This window comes from Leucoraja erinacea, chromosome 9, assembly GCF_028641065.1.
Source record: "Leucoraja erinacea ecotype New England chromosome 9, Leri_hhj_1, whole genome shotgun sequence".
NCBI classification, from domain to species: domain Eukaryota; kingdom Metazoa; phylum Chordata; class Chondrichthyes; order Rajiformes; family Rajidae; genus Leucoraja; species Leucoraja erinaceus.
Window position 1 is genome coordinate 21234692 of NC_073385.1, and position 24502 is coordinate 21259193.

The following is a 24502-nucleotide window of genomic DNA, read 5'->3' on the forward strand; positions in this document are numbered from 1 at the left end:
CTGGCGGCTTCATTCTAGTCACCGCTAATTTTTCAACATGTTGAAAAATTCATGGCGACCATAATGAGGCTGCGACTAGTCTCCAGAATGCAAGAATTTCTCACGACCATGAAAGAGAGTCCCTGGCAACCACCCGCAAACATGTGGCGACCATGTGGCGACCGCATAGTCTCCTGCAGTCGCCTAAAAGGTCACCTAAGTGGGACAGGCCCATTAGAAATTTTGAGCTCGATTCAGTGGGAAGGAGCTACAGAGGCTGGTTGAAACCGAAGATAGACCCAACTGAAGAAGGGTTTTGACCCGAAATGTCACCCATTTTGTCTATCCAGAGATGTCGCCTGTCCAGCTGAGTTACTCCAGCATTTTGTGTCTGTTATCAGTGTATATTAGGTTTTTCGAGTAACTGGTACTGAATTTCTGTGAGCATATTCAAGTCCCGTCAGGGTTCATCGGGAAGAGTAAAGCACATGCTGTAAAGCTAGCTGGGATCATCTAGAAATCCAGCATGGGATCAAGAGTTGATAAGAACTGTCCAATTCATCCTGGCATCGATACGATTTAAATTACGTAAGTATGCAGCTTTCCAACAATGTATTTGTCACCTCTTTCTAGCTGTGGTGGGCGGTTTATTTTGGTTCATTCTGGAGCAACAGAGCGGAAACAGGCCCTTCGTCCCCATGAGTCTACGCCGACCAGCACACTAACACACCTACACACTAGGGACAATTTACAATTTTACCGAAGCCAATTAACCTACAAACCAGTAGGTCTCTGGAATGTGGGAGGAATCCGGAGCAACCGGAGAAATCTCACACGGTCACGGGGAGAACATACAAACTCCATACAAATAACACCCGTAATCTGGATCGAACCCGGATCTCCTTACCGCTGCGCCACCGTGCCACCCCACTTGTAATCTCAACATGGTGGTAGAGATACCTACAATGGAACCTCACCTTGACTTCATGCACACTGATGGAATAATGCCAGAAGTCTCCAGGGGCACAGTTTTGCTCTCCTACTTCGAGGAAAGGCTATGTTTAGGTCCTTATTTTCCATACAGCAATTTTTCCCACTCATGCTGGACTGGTCTGCAATAAACTGGAAGCAGATTAGTTGAAAGTAAATGCGGCAGTAACTGAAGTAACTCAGTTCAAAACTGCAGTGTGACTATTGAGTTCTGAGCAGAGGATCAGATACCAATTGCCACATTGCCATGAAAGGAAGTTGTCATGTCTGTCAGTAGTAAAGAGAGAAACATAAATATCAGGGAAGGAACATGTGATGTCAAATCTTCAAAAACAAAATAAACTGGGTCATTTCTTTCCATCTCCCTATAAATTCTGCACCACTGCCATCAAAGGCACATTTGCAAAGAACCTGTATTCTTTGAAAAGCTGATTTAGGAAAGGCTAAAATGTGTTTTTCAGCTCCAGCAATAACTTCACTTTGGTCACTGCACTGTCATAGAAACATGTCATCTCATGTTCCCTGGGTTTATTATTGATTTGCTCATCTACTGTATGCTGAATTGCCATTGTCTATGGCAAGTGGTCAGCTTGCATAAGCAAAGTGATATGGTTCTGTTCTTCTGGTCTCACAACCACCTCCGTGGTATCAGACTGCCTGACAGCAAGTTGTAGATGAGCAACAGCTTTCTCCAATGTGCTGCTGGGCAACCTGAATCCATCGATTCCAGCTCTCATTACAAACTCTGCTTCCTATCCAATAATTCCAATCTTTAACTCCAGTGCCCTTACCTGGTCACTCACTTCCACTGAAGTAGAATGCATGATATGTAGACACCAGGAACTGCAGATGTTGGGATACTAAAATAAAGGCACAAAGTGCTCGAGTAAATTAGCGAGTCAGGCAACATGGATAGGCAACGTTTCAGGTCAGGATCCTTCTTGCTATTCCACATTATGTTAAACATCAAAACCAACATTCTGTCATTTGCCAAGAATGCCTATTCCATTGCAGCAATGTTTCCCAAGATTCTTTCCTCCACACCATCCTTGTCTCCTTAACTGTAATTTTGTTTCTCAAAGAGTCGCCTATTGAAATGTCCATTTCTCCTTTGGCATCTTTGGCATTTGCCAACCCTCATCTATCCGAAGTGCAGACACAGGTTTCCTATTCTATACCCATCACAATATATTCCCTAACCTTATTTAATAATTGGATTTGAACACTTGATTATGCGTCTTAACAATATTTTTCTCTTCAAAGTTTCCTTTTTATTGGTCCTTCAAATGTCATCACATATTTTCTCCACAAACCTCTTCAGCTCTTTCCCCTAACACTCTCTGACTGTAGCAATGTATAATATCGGGAAACTGTACAGACTCACCATCACTTTAATGTAAAGATTCACAGAGACTCCAAGCTGCATTTTATTGTTGAGCTGTATGCTTTGAGCTGTGTGTCGATCCACTATCATCCCATTTAAAAAGAGTGGGTGTAAGGTGTAAGGACAGATGCTTCCAACCATAAGACAATTAACATTCTCTTTAGTTTAGTTGCAATATTGTCACGTGTGCTGATGTACAGTGAAAAGCTTTTTGTTACATGCTATCCAGTCAGCATAAAGACTAGACATGATTACAATCAAGCCACACACAGAGCACAGATGCAGGATAAGGGGTTATAATGTTTAGTGCAAGATAAAGTCCAGTAAAGTCCAGTAATGTCCAATAGGTCATTGGGGAAGCTGTTTAGGTCATGGGGAAGCTGTAGTTAAAAGGAAATGCACAAAATTTAGTAGTACCTGTAATGCTTTTGTGGACCAGGCTTTGTGGGTGGCATGGTGGCGTAGAGGTAGAGCTACTGCCTTTCAGTGCCAGAGACCTGGATTCGATCCTGACTATTGGTGCTTGCCTGTATACAGTTTGTATGTTCTCCCCATGACCTGCGTTGGTTTTCTCCCACACTTCAAAGAAGTAGAGGTGTGTAGGTTAATTGGCTTGATATAAATCTAAAATTGTTCCTAGTGTGTGTAAGGGTAGTGTTAATATGCGGGGATTGCTGATCGGCGCAGAGTTGGTGGGTTAAAGAGCCTGTTTCCGTGGTGTATCTTTAAACTAAACTAAAGGAGAATTCTGCTGATGAAACACACAAGAATCTTTTAAGAGTACAACTTGAGGACCAGATTGTATCGCAAGATTGACTTGTGGGATTGGGGTGTAAATATGAACATTCCCTCACATCCTCTTTTAAATAAGGATATCGCACTTGCCTTTTATTAATTCATTGGTGCCACAAAATTATCCATAGAATTTAAAACTATTTGCCCGTGTGGTAAGCACATTCTTGAGTTTCTTAAAGATAAATCTCTTGTACTTTATGCTCAGTGCTTTATTCATTGGCCCCTCATTAATTCTCTCGATACTTTCAAGAGAGAGTTAGATTGGGATTTTGAGAATAGCGGAGTCAGGGGATATGGGGAGAAGGCAGGTACGGAGTACTGATTAGGGATGATCAGCCATGATCACATTGAATGGCGGTGTTGGCTCGAAGGGCAAAAGGCCTACTCCTGCACCTATTGTCTATTAAGGTTTGTGCAGTTAACTCTCATTATAGTTCATTGTGAAAATCTTAATAAAACATGCTTGTAATGTTATGTTCCCTTGAAAGTAAGGAACTGTAAAATTTTCTGCCGTATCCGTATTTTCACTAATAGCCATCTCTGCAGAAGTCAGTGATATCATAGACACAAAATGCTGCAGTAACGCAACGAGTTTCTCCAGTATTTTATGTCTAACCGGTATAAACCAGCACACACTGTTCTTTTTTTTTATTATATTTCAGTAATATTATACCTTACTTCCTTTTTCTGCTAATAAAGCTTGAATTTTTTTTTCCCCAATTGTGTCAGTTTTCCTTTGCATCTTTCAACCTGATTATGCATTTTAATAATACTTTCCTAGTCAGAGTTTTCCTTTTTATTTGTGCTTGTGACGCAAACAACTTATGGAGTTGGCATCGCTTTTTTTTGCCCCCCACATGATTCCCCATTATCTTGGTGCTATAATTGCTTGCTTTTCTTCTTCTGACCTCTAAATATCCAGTCCTTCAGTTGCCCTACTCTGAATCTGATCCTCTCATGAACGTTGTCCTCCAAGTGTATCTAACATAGCGCACACCTTTCGTAAGATCAGTAAGAAATAAAGTTGGAAATAAGATGCAGCCTAATTTCTAAACCTCTCAATGAAATATTATAACAATAGTATTCCACAATCTTATTGAGGTGAATAAGACTATGAGGGGAGTAGATAGGGTGAATGCATTGAGTTCTTTACCCAGAGAAATGGATTCAAGAACCAGAGGATGTTGATTTTAAGTGAGAGGGGAAAGAGTTAATAGGATCCCGAGGGGGCAATTTATGACACAGAAGGTGGTGGATATATGGAATGAGGTGCCAGAGGGGTAATTAATGCCGAGTCAAAAGCCTGTCCCACTTGGCCGTCATTCGCGTGTCATTTACGCGACCTACTAGCGTGTGGGTAGCGTGTGGGTAGCGCGTGGGTAGCGCGTATATAGCGCGGGACGGGCGCATGGAGTGGTGTGGAGGAGTGTGGAGTGGCGTGGAGGAGTGTGAACTTCGTCCTGCACTAAATCTTCGAGCGCCACTGGCCTGTCGCGTAACTGACGGCCAAAGCAGGACAGGCCCAAGACCCTGGGGCAAAGCAAAGTCTCACCGCCAACAGCAGCAGAAGCAGGAAAACGATCACCGAGCTCGGCCTGGGGCTCACGGCCGTTGCGGATCCGGATTCGCCCCCACTTCTACTCCCAGAGCGGGGCCAAGACGATTGGTGATAGACACAAAATGCTGGAATAACTCAGCGGGACCGGCAGCATCTCTGGAGAGAAGCAATGGGTGACGTTTCGGGTTGAGACCCTTCTTCAGACTGAAGAAGAGTCTCGACCCGAAACATCATCCATTCCTTCTCTCCAGAGATGCTGCCGGTCCTGCTGAGTTACTCCAGCATTTTGTGTCTATCTTCAAATGACGTCACGCGCTCCAGACGGCTGTGCGGACGCATGTGGACGCGCGTGACCGTCGTGCGTCAGTCACTACCGGCCTGTCGCGTGTATGACGGCCAAGTGGAACAGGCCCTTCAGAGTCATACAGCGTGGAGTTTCCCCAACACCGACCATTGTGCCCCATCTGCACTAGTCCCACCTGCCTGCGATTTGGCCCATATCCCTCTAAACCTTTCTGATCCATGTACCTGTCTAAATGTTTCTTAAATGTTGTAAAAGTACCTGCATCAACTACCTACTCCGGCAGCTTGTTCCATGCACCTACCACCCTTTGTGTGAAAAGGTTACCTCTCAGGTTCCTATTAAATCTTTCCATCTTCACTGTAAACCTATGTCCTCTGGTTCTCAATTCCCCTACTCTGGGCAAAAGACTGTTCATTTACTCGATCCATCCCTCTCATGATTTTGTGCACCTCTATAAGATCACCCCTCATCCTCCTGCGCTCCAAAGAAAAGATTGCTAGCCTGCTCAACCACTTCCTATAGCTCAGGTCCTCAGTTCCTGGCGACATCCTCATTCTATAAAATCTTTTAAAATACAACTGGACAGGTTTCAAGGAATGTGGGCCAAACTCAGGCAGGTGGGACTTCAGGTAGATGGGCATTTTGGTTGGCATGGCAAGTTGGGCTGAAGGGCCTGTTTCTGTGCTATTTGACTTTTTGATGCTAACTCAGGAGATGCTATATCCAGAAAAAGATGTTAATAAACCTCTTCGTCACTGATATGTTGCTGCAGACGCAATGGGGTTGTTTTCTTACTCAAATCTTACTGACAATATTGTTTAAACTACCGATCCAACCTTCTGAAAAGAAAGTATCTCCAAAAATATATCCATTCTTTCCAAATATACCTCTGCTCTAGTTCTGTTTTAAGGAAAGAATGAAGTCAATAAAGCCTTTTATTCCCCATGAAGTCACAGCGGTTTTCTTAGGAAAACTCAAACCACTGACCCCATGTTGCACTCTTTACCAAATGCTCATGTGCAGAGTACTCAGCATCGTGGCCTCACTTAAACCATATATAACCATACAACAATTACAGCACGGAAACAGGCCATCTCGGCCCTACAAGTCCGTGCCAAACAATTATTTTCCCCTAGTCTCATCTACCTGCACTCAGACCATAACCCTCCATTCCTTTTCCATCCATATACCTATCCAATTTATTTTTAAATGATAAAATCGAACCTGCCTCCACCACTTCCACTGGAAGCTCATTCCACACCGCTACCACTCTCTGAGTAAAGAAGTTCCCCCTCATGTTACCCCTAAACTTCTGTCCCTTAATTCTGAAGTCATGTCGTCTTGTTTGAATCTTCCCTACTCTCAATGGGAAAAGCTTGTCCACGACAACTTCATATTGCAGTCAGCGTTTCAGTGCAAGCTAAACTTCTGCCCCACTACCTGGGTCCCTGTAGTTATTATGCATGAATGTCCAATTGGATGTAACCAAGTCAATACTTCTAGTAGGGACAGAGATGACTAGTTCCATGGGTAGCAGCACATTATGTGTAATTTACCTCATGCTGAGTGAGATCTAACAGCTGGGACAAACAGTAGCTGAAAACAAATAGAACTGGCAGTCCTATGTTTTACAATTGTACTGCATATCTTCACCTTCATATACTTAAGCATTGAACCTTCTGCAACAAACCAGCATGCGTTTAACACTCTGTACCCATTATGAATTGTTTGTTCACGCAGCGTTGGCTGCTCAACCTTTGAATTATCACTATAATACAAAAAAAATTCTGCTGTCTATGCAGTCAGCTTTCCTTTGCATACTTTTACTTCTTTCTGAGAGAGTTGAAATAGGTACTGGATTTCAAATTTATGGAATTAATACAGCTTCCTTTAAAAACAAGTGACTCAAATCTGAAGCTGTAATTATTCTCCCCAGCAATAAGTTTGAGAAGCTTAGAATTGAGAATTTGAGAAATTGAGAATTATCACTGATGTCCTTTTTTTAAAGTTTCTCTGGCAATAATAGAAACATTCTCGGCATTGTGAGTTCTACTTCCCATTCGAGAATTTGGCCAGTGCTGTATATCTCTTCTAGTCAAAGTTGCAGCTATTTGTTAAAGATAGACACAAAGTGCTGGAGTAACTCAGTGGGCCAGGCAGCATCTCTGGAGAGAAAGGATGGGTGACGTCTTGGCTCAGGACCCTTCTTCAGACTGAAAGCAGGGGGCGGTGTAGAGGTGAAGAGCTGGAGGTGAGAAAAGGTCAGGTCCTATTAGGGCCAGCCACAAATGACCTAAGGCAGGGTAGGTCCATTGTTGGCTAGAGAAGGTGTGATCTCAAGAGGGAAACAATGTGGAGAACTGTGGAACTGGTAAAAAGAGAGGAGAGGACCGTGTATGATGAAGTTACTTAAAATGAGAGAATCCAATGTTCATACTGCTGCGTTGCTAGCTACCCAAGCGAAATATGAGGTGCTGTTCCTCCAATTTGCGTGTGGCCTCACTCTGTTTGTTCTGCTTGTCATAAATGTATTCTGTGGTGACCCCCCAAATCATTTTTATGTTACCAGTTAGATTCTGGCCTTTCAGAGTTGCTCTCCCTTTAACACTTCTCAGGTAGAAAATTCCCTGTCAAATAACCACACAAATCAAAGTTCGGCTGTGGATATGGTAACCCTTCATGTGGAAATATTGCTGCAGGAAATGTTAACCAACATTTGATCAAGTTGGGTGCCTTAGTCACAAAGAGATACATTATTAGGAGAGACGTTTGACCCTTGGTAAAATTAGAGGCATGATGACACTAATCACGGACTGATACAACATCTACTGAGACAAACTAAAATCAAGTGAAACAGCATTCATAAAGAGAGAACGGTTATAAACCTGATGAAAGATGATCAGGTTTAAATGTAACTCACCACTAATGCATGCTGTCTGGCATGCTGAGTTCTTCCAGTATTTTCTGTTTTCATTTAATAATCCTTGAATGCACAATACTTTGCTCATATATCCAATGGACCTGTCTGAAATATTAGGTTCACACTGGATTAAATATATAAATCTGTTATTCTTCTCACAGGGAACACAAGAAATAATTATCCTTTCTCCCTTGCCTAATGTTGATGACAAATTACATACGGCAATATTTTGCTCATTTGCTGCCATATCTCTACACATTTAATGTCCTGCAGGAATCTATCAGCCTTTGTTGCAGTAACTGCAGTGTAAAAACTCAATGTTGTTTACCGAATCAATTTGCCGTCAGACAGTTACGCCGAATTTCCCCACACTGCTTCACAAATGGAAAGTTACGGGCAGACAGATGCTGTGGTGCAATAGACTAGAATGGATTAAGGTATGGGTCAAGAATGGAATTTCAAGGAAAGCCAAGAGGGAGTTTTTGGATCAGTGGAGTTAATTGTTGGACTAATAGGGTTGTACAATGTGAACCTCCATCTGAAGCAATCACACCATCAATTCCTGCAATGAACAACACCAATTGTTCAGTCAGATCAAACTTGTTTTTGTTGCACATGTGTTGATTTCCTGTTGTTTCATAGCCTTTTTAGCGTATGTGCATTTTTTTTCCCTGTTGGCAGGAACTCCACTTTGGTTCTACATGCAAATTGCACCGATAAGAAATGAATACGACAAGGTGGTTTTATTTTTATGCACTTTCAAAGACATTACCGTTTTTAAACAACCCATTGAAGACGAGTCAACAAAAGGTAATATTTCATTTCCGCTGCTAAATTGGTATGTTTGCTAAAGGAGAATTCAATGTTGTTTTCATTAAAGCATAGGTTACCTTTTGTATCACTCGATTGAGTGCAGGCTGACTGCTGTGATGGAAGAGAGGAGACAACTGTTGCATTAGGAGTTTCTATCATTGCACAGTGTGCATCACAGAAAAGTAACGATGCTTCATTCTGTGGTTCTCCTGAATATCTAAATATATTATTTGTCTTCAATTTTATATTGTTGCATTTTCCTTTAGGATCCATTTACAGCCTACCATTATTTTGTTTGCTCTCCTTTGCACCATGCAATATAACCAACTTATCTTCTTGATATGATATTGCACTCATGAGGATACGATGTACAAAGACCAATTTATTATTTTGCATTGAGATAATCAGACTATCTCCAAAACCGATTCATATGTGTTTGCATTGATGCAGCCAGGGAATGGCAACCCCCTTGACAGAAGTAGGTAGTAGAACATACAAACACATTAAATATCACTTGTTTAATCTGGGAAATAATTGGCTGCTAAAGTCAGCTTTCCAATCATTATTAATCATCTCCGTTTCTTTTTCTATTTACTGAAGCCAAGTACTTCCAGTGCTTTCTTCTATTTTGCATGGTCAGGTTTCCTTGCACTGACTTTAGGGGCTTGTCAGAGGATCCTTTAATTCCAAACCCTTTCCTGGCTTTTAAGTCAACCCAGACTGCAAACTTAAATAGCCCCACTCTTTCCCATCTCATCCTACACTTCTCTCTCCTTATCTGTGTACCATCAGCAGTCCTCCAATATCTCCTTTGGCTCCCAGTCTCCCAACATCCTTCTTGCTTCTACATTCTCTTCAGTCCCAGTGCCAGATACACAATCCCTACCTTTCTTCCCACCTCCACTGCTTTGATCCAGTCCTTCAACACCCTCCAGCCCACAGCTTCCAGTTTCACTCCTCACCGCATCCCAATCTATCTTCCCTTCCATTCTCCAATCTCACCCCACCTTTTATTTTCCTTTTCCACCCCTCCTATTCCCCATGAATTACCTAAAGGATTTGGTTGCCACAAAGTCACCCTGGCTAGGAACTGCACTTGATGCAAAGCATGTTGCAGTAATTAAAATGCCCCAATAGTTTCAGCAAACCTTGGGACCAATCTTAATGCTTTAAATGGAGTTTGTCATCATCCAATGCTCCTTTCCTTGATGTTGTGCTGCAATAATGGTTTTATCTTGATTAAAACTAATCCGAGCTCCACCTTCCCTTTCCGTCCCAAGTGCAATAAGAAAGTGATGTCAAATAATTTAATAAAAAGATGGTTGATCAGCATCTCAAAATGTTAACAGTGAAACTCTGAAGGGATATACATCTGGGTCTCTTGCACATGGCAGATGGATGCTAATTGCCAATGCAGTCTGCCCATCGACTACATTTAGCGAGTAGCCCATACAGAGCAAGTGCAGAGTTATTTGCTGCAGTGCGGTGTTGTTTTCGAGAGAATTTAATCAAATGGTACAGCACTTCATGTTGGCTGTATTCCACATCTTAAAATTAATGGAAGATGGTTGAATATTTATCTGTTTGTCAAAACCTAATCCCTTTCACTTGATTTATTTCTTATACGCTATATGCCTTTTGTTTGAGTAAAAGGATAGAGAAATGGCAAATAATTAATCGGCTAATTCTTCGAAGGTGCATTCTTGAGTTATTTCTTGACTTTGACTCTGGAGTGACATTGCAATTTTTTTTTTCAAAATGACCAAATTAATAATTGAATCATCAACAATGTAAATTTGTGGTAGACTTTTGGCGAGGTCACAATATCTGTAGATCTTAGAAAGATAAAGTGCTAAATGTATTATTCATCGAGATTTCTGTGGCCGTGGAGAATCATTACAGAAATTTGCTGCCTTGAAATTAATTGCTGGTGGGAAGTGCTAAGGGTGCGAGGCTCTCAGCTTACCAAGCACTAAGCTATCATTGACTCGGTCACTAAAGCATGTGAGAGCATAGATCTTAGACACAACATTTGCAAGACAAAGGTTTGCTATTGACCTGCCCCCCTCCTACAGTAAAGGTTCACTATGAGGCCATGGAAAACAGGGATCACTTTTCCCGATATAAATGATGAAATTCATAGTAGTCTTCCATGCACCAGCATGGGGTTTGGTTGATTCATAAAAAGGTGTTTGAAGGTCAAAACCTCAGATCAGAGATAAAACTCATGGTCCTCCATTCACCAGGCTGCAGTTGTGCTGCTGCAAGTAAGAATTTAATTGTTCCGTTTCCTAGACCTATGACAATAAAACACTCTTGTCGTCTTGTGTGTAGGAAAGAACTGCAGATGCTGGTTTAAAACCGAAGATAGACACAAAATGTTGGAGTAACACAGCAGGGCAGGCAGCATCTCTGGAGAGAAGGAATGGACCATTCCTCCTCTACAGAGATACTGCCTGTCCCACTGAGTTATGCCCCTGTCCCACTTAGGAAACCTGAACGGAAACCTCTGGAGACTTTGCGCCCCACCCAAGGTTTCTGTGCGGTTCCCAGATGTTTTTGTCAGTCTCCCTACCGGCTTCCACTACCTGCAACCTCCGGCAACCACCTGCAACCTCAGGGAACCGCACGGAAACCTTGGGTGGTGCGCAAAGTCTCCCGAGGTTACCGTTCAAGTTTCCCAAGTGGGACAAGGGCATTACTCCAACATTTTGTGTCTGTCTTTGACTTGTCTTATCAGTCATCCCTGCCTGCCTAAATGCTGCAGAACTACAGCAAGGGCATTAGAAAAATGCCCCAAATTATTTCTGCAATATCCTCCCACTTTATAGGAAGCAAAACTGAATCAATTTCACTGTCTCTTTCATACCAACGTTCACAGTTTTGAGGCCCTAGTTGCACTTCATCAGCTCATTGGGCAGACCTGGTTGTTCTTATACCCAACTGCGGACTCCTGAAATAAACGCTCTATTTCTAAATTCCTTCAGTGTAAGGGACTACCCAGTCTTTAGAGTCAAAGTCCTCAAAACCTTTTTGAAAAATGCAGCAGCCCCCTGTCTCTTGGGAATTCCTTATCTGTGATTACCAGAGAAGGTTGCTCAGGATGGTAATGAGAAATTCCAGTCCTTGCACTTGGAATGCACAGGAGCTCTGTGTAAATCCGTCTTGCCCTCCTACCTCACCTGTGGAAGAGCGTGTGGTTCCCACATTGACCTCATCGTTCACCGTGGTTCTCACAAAACTGCAGGCCATCATTGACCCAGAGGGACTCAGTGAGAAGGTGGAGCTACAGTCGTGTACACCTACTGTACTGTGCCTCTGAATTTCATTTCTTTGCTACTCAGCATGTTTAACGCTACCTACCTGGAATAAATTCCTAGGCATTCATTTGAACCAGTTAATCATAAACTGTTGAATTACCTGCTAACACAAAAACATCTTACATAAACCCGACCACATCTAAAGCTTTATTTCTAATTTTATCCCTCCTCGATAGTTCACTTTTGTGCGCAAAATAACGATTGAATATTTTATGATCAAAAAATGTATTAAACCAAATTTCAGCAGAAGTGCAAATAAATTGCAACACCTTTTGTTTCCACAGATATCGATTAAAAACAATCATTATTTTATATTTCACAGTATTTACATATTATGTAAGTGAAGTGAATGTATAATCAAAGTAACAAACCAACATTTGCTAAATAACTTTTGTGTTCTCATAACGTTCCAAATGGTTTCACTGCTTCTGCAATATCTCTGAAGTGTTGCTACAGACACAACAGGCAATCTCCCAAAGATAGACACAAAATGCTGGAGTAAGTCAGCAGGATAGGAATGGGTGACGTTTCGGGTTGCGGCCCTTCTTTAGACACAGGGTCATCTTCCTATCCCACTGGAGTTACTCCAGCATTTTGTGTTTATCTTCGATGTAAACCAGCATCTTCAGTTCCATCCTAGGCAATTTCTCAAAGTCCCTCAAGCAGCACTGATAAATGATTGGTTAAAGTGTTTTGGATGGTGCTGTTTAAGTTCATCAAATGTTGCAATGAGATCCGTTACATCAACTGCTTCTGCAGACTGGCCTTAATTTAAAATTTCACTTAACAATGCAACACTGCCCTGAACTGTCACCACAAATTATGTGTAGAGCAGGAACTAATGATGTCCTGTGAGTGTAAGCCACAGCCAGGGAACAATTTTAAGCTTTCTGACATGAATGAGAGGATTTTGATCAGATGCTTGGTTGATATACTGCTTGATTTATTCTGCTGCTGGCATCAATAACATGGAGGTGTAAAATAATCTTTTGTCTGGAACCTGTTATATTACCACCAGGCAGATATAATCATGGAGTTGCATTCTTAGGAAAACGGGAGGAATTGTTGTCTTTTAGAAGTCTGTATAACTGATTTATGGCTAATCTATAGTAGTCTATACACTACAAGGTAGTATTGACACATACTTCTTTAATAATTCATATGATTTTATGTTGGAAACTTGCTGCAGATTAGGGTAAGCAGCCAGGCTGCCATGGCATGAAAACACTGATGGCTGAGTGAACAAAAACAGTAAATAACTGTGCTATAAGCCCCTGACTTCTGAGCATCGTAGGTGGACATTTAGAGGATAATTCCCAGTGGAAAAGAGGGTGAAGGGCTAATTTCAATTAAAAAATCCTGAAGCTTAGGTTACTCAACATATTTCTAATCCCATGGTACAGAAGGTATTATCCAAGTAACCCTTCAGTTACCCGCAATCATTTGAATACTTTGATTGATGGAAAGATACAGCATGGAAATAGGCCATTCAGCACACTCCGAGTCCGCAATGACCAACCATCACCTCCATGCTAGTTCTGTGTTATCCCATTTTTTGCATCCACTCCCTACACCCCATGGGGCAATTTACAGGCACCAATTAACTAAAAAACCTGCACATTCTTGGGATTGGTGGGAAACCGAAGAACCCAGAGGAGACCCATGTGGTCACAGGGATAATGTGCAAACTCCACACGGCCAGAACCCGAGGTCAAGATCGAACCCGGGTCTCTGGTGCTGTGGGGCAGTAGATCTCCCAGCTGCACCACTATGCCACCTTTAATCAGGGATTTCCATAAAACTGTTCTGCAGTGTTCCGTGTTGCTCGGGGACATACAGTACTTTCAGAAGGATTAGAAGGGTGGGAAGAGGGTGGTAGATTTCCACACCAATCCTACGAGTCGCTGCCACTTGTAAATCCCCTCCATCAATCCCTCTCATCACTTGCAGAGCAACTGCTGATGCTAAAGCAACCAGCCCAAAATGGGCTGCTTTTCCTGTCAAAACCAAAGGTTTGAGGCCCAGTTGTTGGCGAGCCTCTTGCTTCCGGCTTTGACAGGCAATCACACCAAGTGAACTGCGATTAGTTGCTGGTCCCAAAACCGCTATGAAGATCTATAATTAACTTCCGTTAGAGTTCCAAAATAAGAATGCATTACTTTCTGAATCCCGCTAACATCTTCCATATTACTTAAGTTGCTGTGCAATACCTGGTAACATTGTTGAAAGTACAGCTTTAGCTGAAGTGTGTATGGTGCATGGCAAAGATATTGAAATAGAAATAATCTTTATCTTAATACCCATGCATGGCCTTTAAGCAGGATTCTCAGCACAGTATTTCCTTCCTTAATGTAAAAGGTATTTTTTTGTTCTTATCAGCTCAATTTGTGAATCACATTCTTCAAGCACCTCTAAATGACCTCACCTCTGTGTTACCAGTGTTACTGTGTTTGGAATGGTGCGGGTACCCACTGCTAGAAAACCATTCAGTCAATTGGCGATGTTGGTCATATACAAGGCTTGCATCAGATGTAGTAGGACGGTGGTTAAAGAACAAGTTGATGCATACAATTACATTTGTTAATTATTTTAGTTTAGAGATACAGCGTAGCAACAGGCCGTTCGGCCCACTGAGGCCGTGCTGACCAGCGGTCACCCGTACACTAGTTCTATCCTACAATCTAGGGACAATTTATAGAAGCCAATTTACTTGCACTCTTTGGAGGTGTAGGAGGAAACCGGAGCACCTGGAGAAAATGCACGTGGTCACAGGGAGAACGTTCTAACTGCGTACAGACAGCACTCGACAATCAGGATCGAACCTGGGTCTCTGGTGCTATAAGGCAGCAACTCAAACACTGCGCCACTGTGCCTTATTAAGAGGAATAGTACAGGTGTTAAAGTAAAAGTATTTAATTGATATTTTAAAATCATATTTGCCGTGCTTAACCAATAATGAGTTTTACTAGCAATTGCCAGGTCACATCTACTTGGAGTGATAGTCATTTTTCTTCAGGCATTACAATTATTGATTCATGTGTAACAAGTGAAACTATAAGAATGGATTATTGGAGTAGGCAATTACTGTGTGATTTCTTTAATGAAAGGGTGGGCAAAGTTTGCTCGACTGACCCGGGCGCTGACAAATAGTCGAAGTGTTTTGCAACAGTTGGCTCCAATGAACAAATCTGATGGGGTCCATAAACATTCACGTCTTGCAGAGGTAAGTCCTGAATTCCTTTTTTGTTTGAAATGTTTTTTTCTTCAGAGCATTGGCCAGGACAGAAAGTTTGTAGAGTAAAGAAGTTCAATCCAAAATTTATGACAGGAAAATATTTCATCCTTTAGTCAAAACTAGGGATCAGATGATTAGGTGTAAAGATCAGGGAACAAGGGAAGATAGACACAAAAAGCTGGAGTCAGGCAGCATCTCTGGAGAAATGAACCAGGTGATATTTCAGGTCGGGACCCTTCTTTAGACCGAGTCAGGGGACTGGGATCCATGATCCCTTTCTCTTTAACATACATTTTTTTGTGGATTCACAGCAGGTGTTGGATGGATCATAGCATGTAATTGTGGTGGGATGAGAGATGTTCCTGGTCTCCAGCCCCAGTTTTTATGTGTAAAGGTGCAATCAGAATATTCGGATTCATGAAGATGAAAGGAAAGTTTCTTTAAATGTGTAGTACTTTTTTTGAAATGATGAAATGCTTGGATCATGTACCATACTTTTCTCTGTTTCAGGTTCTACAGCTAGGGTCTGACATCCTTCCTCAATACAAACAGGAGGCTCCAAAGACTCCACCTCACATCATCCTTCACTATTGCACATTCAAAACTACCTGGGACTGGATCATCCTTATCTTAACCTTCTACACTGCCATCATGGTCCCTTACAACGTGTCCTTCAGAACAAAGCAGAATAATATTGCTTGGCTAGTGCTGGACAGTGTGGTGGATGTGATTTTCTTAGTGGATATTGTCTTAAACTTTCACACCACTTTTGTGGGCCCTGGAGGGGAAGTTATATCTGATCCTAAACTGATTAGGATGAACTACTTAAAAACGTGGTTTATCATTGACCTGCTCTCCTGTTTACCATATGACATCATCAATGCCTTTGAAAATGTGGATGAGGTAGGTTGTGATTTTTGGATTTACTGCAGCAAGCAGAAGTGTTCTGTTTCCCTCATTAGTGTTTAACATTGTGCTGTCAGTGTCGGCTTTGATTTGTGGCAGACCTTTGTGATGTAGTCCTGTTAGGGCTAAATTATGTTATTGAATCCACTGAGCTTCTACCTCATTCATCTTGTGGAGTGAACGTCCTGGGATTCTGACACGAATGGCACTTTAGGAAATAATAGAAACAAGGAACTGCAGATGCTGGTCAATATACAAAAGGACACAAAGTGCTGGAGGAACGCAGCAGGTCAGGCAGCATCTCTGCGGATACATGACTTTTCAAGTCAAGATCCTTCTTCAGACAAATCGTAGATGGGGGCGAAGAAAGCCTTTTCTAGCTTTCTCCTCCCCCGCCACTTTTAGTCTAGAGAAGGGTCTTGACCCGAAACGTCATCTATCCATGTTCACTTCCCGACCTGCTGAGTTATTCCAGCACTTTGAGTCTTTTTATGAAATGATGGTCCCATAAAATATTTAGATTCCTGTTTGTAAAGGAAAGACAAAAAACAATTCTGGAAACTGAAACACGTTGCAGATCTTGAAACAATTCTCTGGTTGAACTCACAAGTAAAGTTCAAGGAATGGAAAGCTTTGCAATTAAATATTTACTTCACAAAATAAAGCAAAATTACTCGGATACCATTATAACTAGAGCAGCCCAACACCTTGAAACGTGTTAGTTAGCGGGATCACCCATAGTTTTTGTCAGGTTAAAGTTACTGATGGAAATGGTTGAAGCTCCAAGAGCTGAAACATTTTGTTGCTATGCCTACAATTATTAGAGGATTAAAAAGGAGAAACATAGAAATTAGATGCAGGAGTAGGCCATTCGGCCCTTCGAGCCTAGCACCACATTTAATATGATCATGGCTGATCCTCAGAGAACCACAGATGCTGGAAATCTGCAATAGTAGAAATAAATTCTAGGTTGCAGGAATCCAAAGAGGAAGTTGGCATTATTTGATGCAGCTGACACTACTATTTTGCTTGCAAGTGACAACAGCAGCAATATTTTCTATTTTTGAGTTTTTTTGACCCGACATGCAAATGGCCTTTTAACCCGATATGCAAATAATGTCACACAACTGCTCATGTAGATTCAATTGCATGGCGCCAGGATGTATCAGCCCATCCAGGATTAGCTTATTTCTGCAGTTGTTGCATCACAAGCAGCTGAGATTCATCCCTGATCCAACAAAAAGATTCTTTGTCTCTTTGCTACAAATCATCTTTAACTTTTCTGGTGCAGCGGTTCATGCACTGGAAGCCCGTGTCAGGAATTATGAATGGTTATGTCAGTGAAGACCACAACTAAATCCCAGCAGGAACCGGGTTACAAAGGTTTCACAAAAAAAGCTACAATCTCCCACTACTAAACGTCATAGATTTAGATAGCACCTAAACATGCCCTTTTACCCAACTCGTGCATGGCAACCAGATAAAGTGGACCCATATGCTTGCCATTTGCCCACATCCCTCCAACCTTTTCCCCTGCCACAAGCCTGTCCAAATGTCTTTTAAACATTGTAATTGTACTCACCTCTACCACTTCCTCTAGCGAGTTGTTCTATATTTACCCCAACCTTTTTATCTTTTCACCAAAATCAATAGAAATTAAAATCCAACAGTGTAGGAAGGAACTGCAGATGCTGGTTTGAACCGAAGATGGGCACAAAATGCTGGAGTAACTCAGCGGGACAGCCAACAGCTCTGGAGAGAGGGAATGGGTGACGTTTTGGGTCAAGACCCTGAAGAATGTCACCCATTCCTTCTCTCCAGGGATGCTGACTGTCCCTCTGAGTTACTCCAGCTTTTTATGTTTAAAATCCCACAGGTTTGCATGTTCAAATGGCGAAGGTGAAAATTATGGCCTTCTGAACTTTGCACTTGGTTCTAGTCCTTCTGGAGTAAACCGGATCAGTACAGGAGGATCTAAATTTATGCTGGATAGTTCTCTTTGCCCACCCAAGGATGATTCTATGATTTTATTTTCAGCTTGTGTTTTTTTTCCCCCATGATCTATAGAAACAGGTGTAAGGTCAGCAAGGATTAATCTAAAACATTTGAAAACCACAAAACCTGGATTCAGTGACCTAAATCTGAGCGATTGACTTTGAAGGAGCAGTTCTGCTGCAGCGCTAATCAAGAATGAAAGGGAATTGTTACAGATAACAGGATGCTGAAAGGCATGATAAGAATATTTTTTCAAAGTAATAAATGGTGCAATGCTTCAGCAGATGCACTCTTCACGTTGAACGGTGTCAGGATTTATGTGATTGAATCACAGTAGTAGATAAAGGTTAGTACATTGACGAGAGCTCCCAGCAGCCCGCTGCCACAAGTGATAATACTCAGACATGGTGGCACTATCCAGCCATTCCTAGAACAACCAAATCTTAAGTGAGATTGTGTTACAATTTCACTTCTCCGCAGATAGCCATTTCCCACTTTGATATCTACTGATGCACTGTGTGAAAAGGTCGCAATGACTGACACCATCCCAGCTGAGGTTTCACCAAGTTCCTGAAATTTTAATTCTCAATATAATTACTCAAAAAAAAAACCGTGGCAACGTTCAGCTATGAAAACTTAGTTTTCAATGCATTAAAAAGTCTCAGGCCACTCACCTTGCAGAATGAGTTCATCATCTGCATGATCCATGTACAATGAATCCTCATGCAGACATGACTGGGATTTCTCTCATTGTTGCCTCCACAAGGGAGTGAAGCTACTTGACTGTCGGTCCCAAGAGTCAGGAAGTCAAGTTGCAGCTTTATAAAACAGTATCCTGGCCGTATTTTGTAGCATTGTGTGCATTTCTGGTTGCCCCATTACAGGAAGAACGTGAAGGCTTTGGAGGGTTGGCAAGGGCTTGGATGAGTTTTACAGGTATGCTGCCTGATTTAAGGGGTATTAGCGAGGGACAGTTTGGAGAAACATGGATTATTTTCTCTGAAGCATTGGAGGCTGATTGGAGACCTGATAGAAGTTTATAAAATGATTTGAGGCTCAGGGCAGCACAATGGTGCAGAGGTGGAGTCGGTGCCTTGCGGTATCAGAGATCCCGGATTCAATCCTATGGGTGCTATCTGTATGAAGTTTGCACGTTCTCTCTGCGTCTGCATGGGATTTCTCCAGGTGCTCCAGTTTCTTCCCACACTCTAAAGATGTGCAGGTTTGTAAGTTAATTAGGTTCTGTGAATTGTTCCTAAGTATCTAGGATACAGCTAGTGTACAGGTGATCTCTGAACTCAGTGGGTCGAAGGACCCGTTTCCACTCTGTATTACTAAACTAAACTAAAACTATGGGTAGATAGTCAGAGCCTCTGTTTCAGGGTGGACAAATAGCAAAGGGCATAGCCATATCATTTGAGGTCAGAGGAGAAAGGTTTAAAGGAGATATGTAGGGCAAGTTTTTACACAGAGAGGGTAGGTACCTGGAACGAACTGCCAGCAGTGGTGGTTGAAGCAAATATGACATTGGTGTTTAAAAGACATTTAGATAGGCACATGAATGTGCATGGAATGGAGAGAGATAGATTGTGTACTGGTGGAAGGATTAGTATAACATTGCATCGAGACAGCGTAAGGTGAACTGCTTGTTTCTGTGCTGTACTATTCTATCTTCTCAATGCACATTGAAGAAACTTTGCTTTTACTATTCTGCCACTCCCTATTTCTAGCGCTGAACAATTTGACAATGAATTTAAAATGTAAATCGACAGTTCAAATGATTTAAATTTGAAATTAATTATTTTTAAGTAGTCTTTCGCAATTTAAACACCAATCAATGGTATCTGCATGTTTGATATTCAAAACAATGAACTGTTTATATTATTCATTGTATACAAAGGATACAAAGGACATTTATTGTCACAAACACCAATTGGTGTAGTGAAATTTGACTTGCCATTGCAGCACACAAATAAAGATAAGACACAACATTAAAGAATTTAACAATAAATATAAAAACATCCCCCCCCTATACTGGTTCCCACTTTGAGGGAAGGCAGCAGAGTCCAGTCCCGTCCCCTGTTCACCCATAGTCGGGCTTATTGAGGTCTCCGCAGTCGCCGTTTCGGCGGCCCGATGCTTCAGGCCCCCTCGCTGGATGATGGAGCTCCGGCGTCGGAAGAACACTCTTCAGCGGCTCGGAGTGCCCGGAGCAGCCGCTTCCTCCCCGGAGACCGCGGCTCCCGAAGTCCACAGGCCGCGCTGGTCGGAGCTCCGACACTGGTGATCTCGGCGCGACATCCCAGGCTCCGCGTTGTTCAAACTCCAGCGCCACCCACAGCTGGACGCTCCACAGACCACAGCTCCGCGATGTTGCAGTCGGCGGTCTCAGCACTCTGGAGCTTACCACACGGCGACCCGGGTAAGGCATCGCCCTCTCCGTGATGGTGCCTCAGCGCTGTGCCGCCAGTGAAGCTGAAGTTCAGGCCAGTCCCGGCAGGAAAACGCAGCTCCAGTCTGTTGGTAGGCCGTGAGGAGTGGGCGAAGATGCGGCTCAGAGAAAAGCGCATCTCCGACCAGGTCGGGACTGAGAAAAATAGTTTCCCCCTTCCCCCCCCCCCCCCCACCTCACCCCACATAAAAGACTAGAAGACAACTAAAACAAACACTTTCTACTCACTAAAAATAAAAAAAGGGTGAAAGGACTAACAGCTGCTGGCAGGGCAGCCATACTCGACGGTGCCCCCACACTAGGACAATTTCATAGCCGATTTAATTGATGTCATTTATCGGTGAGAGAGTTGACTGGAAAGAGACCCGAGCAGGGATGACCGTGGAAAAGCAATGGAAGGTATTTTGGAGAATAATACAGAAGGTGCAGGATCAGTTCATTCCAAAGAGGAAGAAAGATTCTAAGAGGATTAAGAGGTGACTGTGGCTGACAAGGGAAGTCAAGGACAGTATGAAAATAGAAGAAGAATAACATAGCAAAGATGAGCAGGAAGCCGGAGGATTGGGAAACTTTTAAAGAGCAACAGAAGATAACTAAAAAGGCAATATGGGGAGAAAAGATGAGGTACGAAGGTAACATAGCCATGAATATAAAGGAGGATAGTATAAGCTTATTTAGGTATAGAAACATAGAAATTAGGTGCAGGAGTAGGCCATTCAGCCCTTCGAGCCTGCACCGCCATTCAATATGATCATGGCTAATCATCCAACTCAGTATCCCGTACCTGCCTTCTCTCCATACCCTCTGATCCCCTTAGCCACAAGGGCCCCATCTAACTCCCTCTTAAATATAGCCAATGAACTAGCCTCGACTACCCTCTGTGGCAGAGAGTTCCAGAGATTCACCACTCTCTGTGTGAAAAAAGTTCTTCTCATCTCAGTTTTAAAGGATTTCCCCCTTATCCTTAAGCTGTGACCCCCTGTCCTGGACTTCCCCTACATCGGGAGCAATCTTCCTGCATCTAGCCTGTCCAACCCCTTAAGAATTTTGTAAGTTTCTATAAGATCCCCTCTCAGTCTCCTAAATTCTAGAGAGTATAAACCAAGTCTATCCAGTCTTTCTTCATAAGACTGTGAAGAAGAAAACAAATAGTTAAGATAAATGTTGGCAGAAACAGATTAATTTATTATGGGGAACAAGGAAATGGCAGATGAGTTGAACAGGTACTTTGGATCTGTCTTCACTAAGGAGGACACAGTCAATCTCCCAGATGTACTAGTGGCCAGAGGACCTCGGGTGACTGAGGAAGTGAAGGAAATTCACATTAGGTAGGAAATGGTGCTGGGTAGACTGATGGGACTGAAGGCTGATAAATCCCCAGGGCCCAATTGTCTGCGTCCCAAGGTACTTGAGGAAATGGCTCAAGAAATCATGGATGCATTGGTGATCATTTTCCAATGTTCTGTAGATTCTGGATCAGTTCCCATGGATTGGAGGGTAGCTAATGTTATCCCACTTTTCCAGAAAGGAGGGAGAGAGAAAACAGGGAATTATAGACCAGTTAGCCTGACATCACTGGTGGGGAAAATGCTGGAGACAATTATAAAAGATAAAATAGCGGCACATTTGGATAGCAGTAACAGGATCGGTCCGAGTCAGCATGGATTTACAAAGGGGAAATCATGCTTGATTAATCTTCTTGAATTTTGTGAGGATGTGACTAGGAAAATGGACAAGGGAGAGCCAGTAGATATACTTGGACTTTCAGAAAGCCTTTGATAAGGTCCCACATGGGAGATTAGTGGGCAAAATTAGAGCTCATGGTATTGGGGGTAAGGTACTGACATGGTTAGAAAGTTGGTTGTCAGACAGGAAACAGAGAATGGGGATTAATGGGTCCCTTTCAGAATGGCAGGCTGTGACCAGTGTGGTACCACAAGACTCGGTGCTGGGGCCGCAGCTATTTACAATATACATTAATGATTTAGATGAAGGGATTAAAAGTAACATTAGAAAATGTACAGATAACACAAAGCTGGGTGGCAGTGTGAACTGTGAGGAGGATGCTATGAGGATGCAGAGTGACTTGGACAGGTTGGGTGAGTGGGCAAATGCAGCTTAATGTGGATAAATGTGAGGTTATCTACTTTGGTGGCAAGAATAGGAAGGCAGATTATTATCTGAATGTTAGAAAAGGGGAAGTACAACGTGATCTGGGTATCCTTGTTCATCAGTCACTGAAAGTAAGCATGCAGGTACAGCAGGCAGTGAAGAAAGCTAATGGCACGATGGCCTTCATAACATGAGGAGTAGAGTATAGGAGCAAAGAGGTCCTTCTACAGTTGTACAGGGCCCTAGTAAGACCACACCTGGAGTATTGTGTGCAGTTTTTGTCTCCAAATTTGAGGAAGGACATTCTTGCTATTGAGGGAGTGCAGCGTAGGTTCACGAGGTTAATTTCCGGGACTGTCATATGTTGAAAGAATGGAGCGACTGGGCTTGTATACATTGGAATTTAGAAGAATGCGAGGATATCTTATTGTAACATATAAGATTATTAAAGTATTGGACATGCTCGAGGTAGGAATCATGTTCCCGATGTTGGAGGAGTCCAGAACCAGGGGCCACAGTTTAAGAATAAGGGGTAGGCCATTTAGAACGGGGATGAGGAAAAACATTTTAACCCAGAGAGTGGTGAATCTGTGGAATCCTCTGCCTCAGAAGGCAGTGGAGACCAATTGTCTGGATGCTTTCAAGAGAGAGCTAGATAGAGCTCTTAAAGATAGCGTGGTCAAGGGATATGGGGAGAAGGCAGGAACTGGGTACTGATTGTGGATGGTCAGCCATGATCACAGTGAATGGCGGTGCTGGCTCGAAGGGCCTACTCCTGCACCTATTGTCTATTGACAAATAGTTTTCAGGTTATTTTACAAGACAGCAGTCTTTCTCAATCAACATTTAATAAAAAATAACCTGATATTTCAAAAGATTCTGATTTATTACATTAATAGTTTAGTTTAGAGGTACAGTGCGGCATCAGGTCCTTCGGCCCACTGAGTCCGCACCGACCAACGACATCTGCACATTAACACTACACTACACACACGAGGGACAATTTTACAGTTACATCAAGCCAATTAACCTACAAATCTGTACGTCTTTGGAGTGTGGGAGTAAACCGGAGATCCTGGAGAAATTCCATGCAGGTCACGGGGAGAACGTAAAACTCGGTGCAGAAAAGCACCTGCAGTTGTAACGGGTATAGCTTGGACCCAATAGCAGCACAGAATCAGGCAGGTATAATTGGTAATGAACCTTATTACGATACTGTAACACAGAGTAGAAACACAGGAATGGGTACACCGTACTCACACAGAGGCTCAGGATTGAGCGAGGGTTCCGAAGAGGGGCAGGCAGGAGACGTAGTCGGGGTAGCGGAAGGTCCGGTAACCAGGAGATCCAACACACGATGCAAACAAACCAGCGAGGGACAGACGAAAGGAGAGTTGAAGTCAGGCAGGTAGTCGAGGAGCCGTTGCAGGGATACACCAAACAGCCCAGGAGAGAGGCAGACAGAAACCAGGAGGTCGGGGACAGAAGGCTGAGGTGCTATCCGGGAAGATGACAGGACGGAATGGTCAGGGGCAGGCAGGTTCGAATCCGTGTAGGCAGTCGGGAAATCGCTGGAGAGTCTTGCATGAATGCTGAGAACAATCTGACACTGTGTGAATGGTGAGGAGAGTCTATATACCGGGTTAATAGGTGATCAGAGGCAACTGAGTGCAACAGGTGAGGAGAGTTAGGCAGATGAGAGGGGAGTGGCAGGCAGGCAGGTGAGGAGAAGGAGGGAC

General features: G+C 42.8%; 1 protein-coding gene across 1 annotated transcript in view; it reads left to right on the forward strand.

Moving 5' to 3' along the window:
• The window catches only part of LOC129700108 (potassium voltage-gated channel subfamily H member 5), a 170047-nt gene that overhangs the window by 59202 nt on the left and 86343 nt on the right, over window positions 1-24502 (forward strand). The window contains exons 4-6 of the mRNA XM_055640308.1: window positions 8612-8740; window positions 15171-15286; window positions 15809-16192. Of these exons, the coding sequence (XP_055496283.1) occupies window positions 8612-8740; window positions 15171-15286; window positions 15809-16192 (629 nt within the window). The remainder of the gene's footprint in view (window positions 1-8611; window positions 8741-15170; window positions 15287-15808; window positions 16193-24502) is intronic.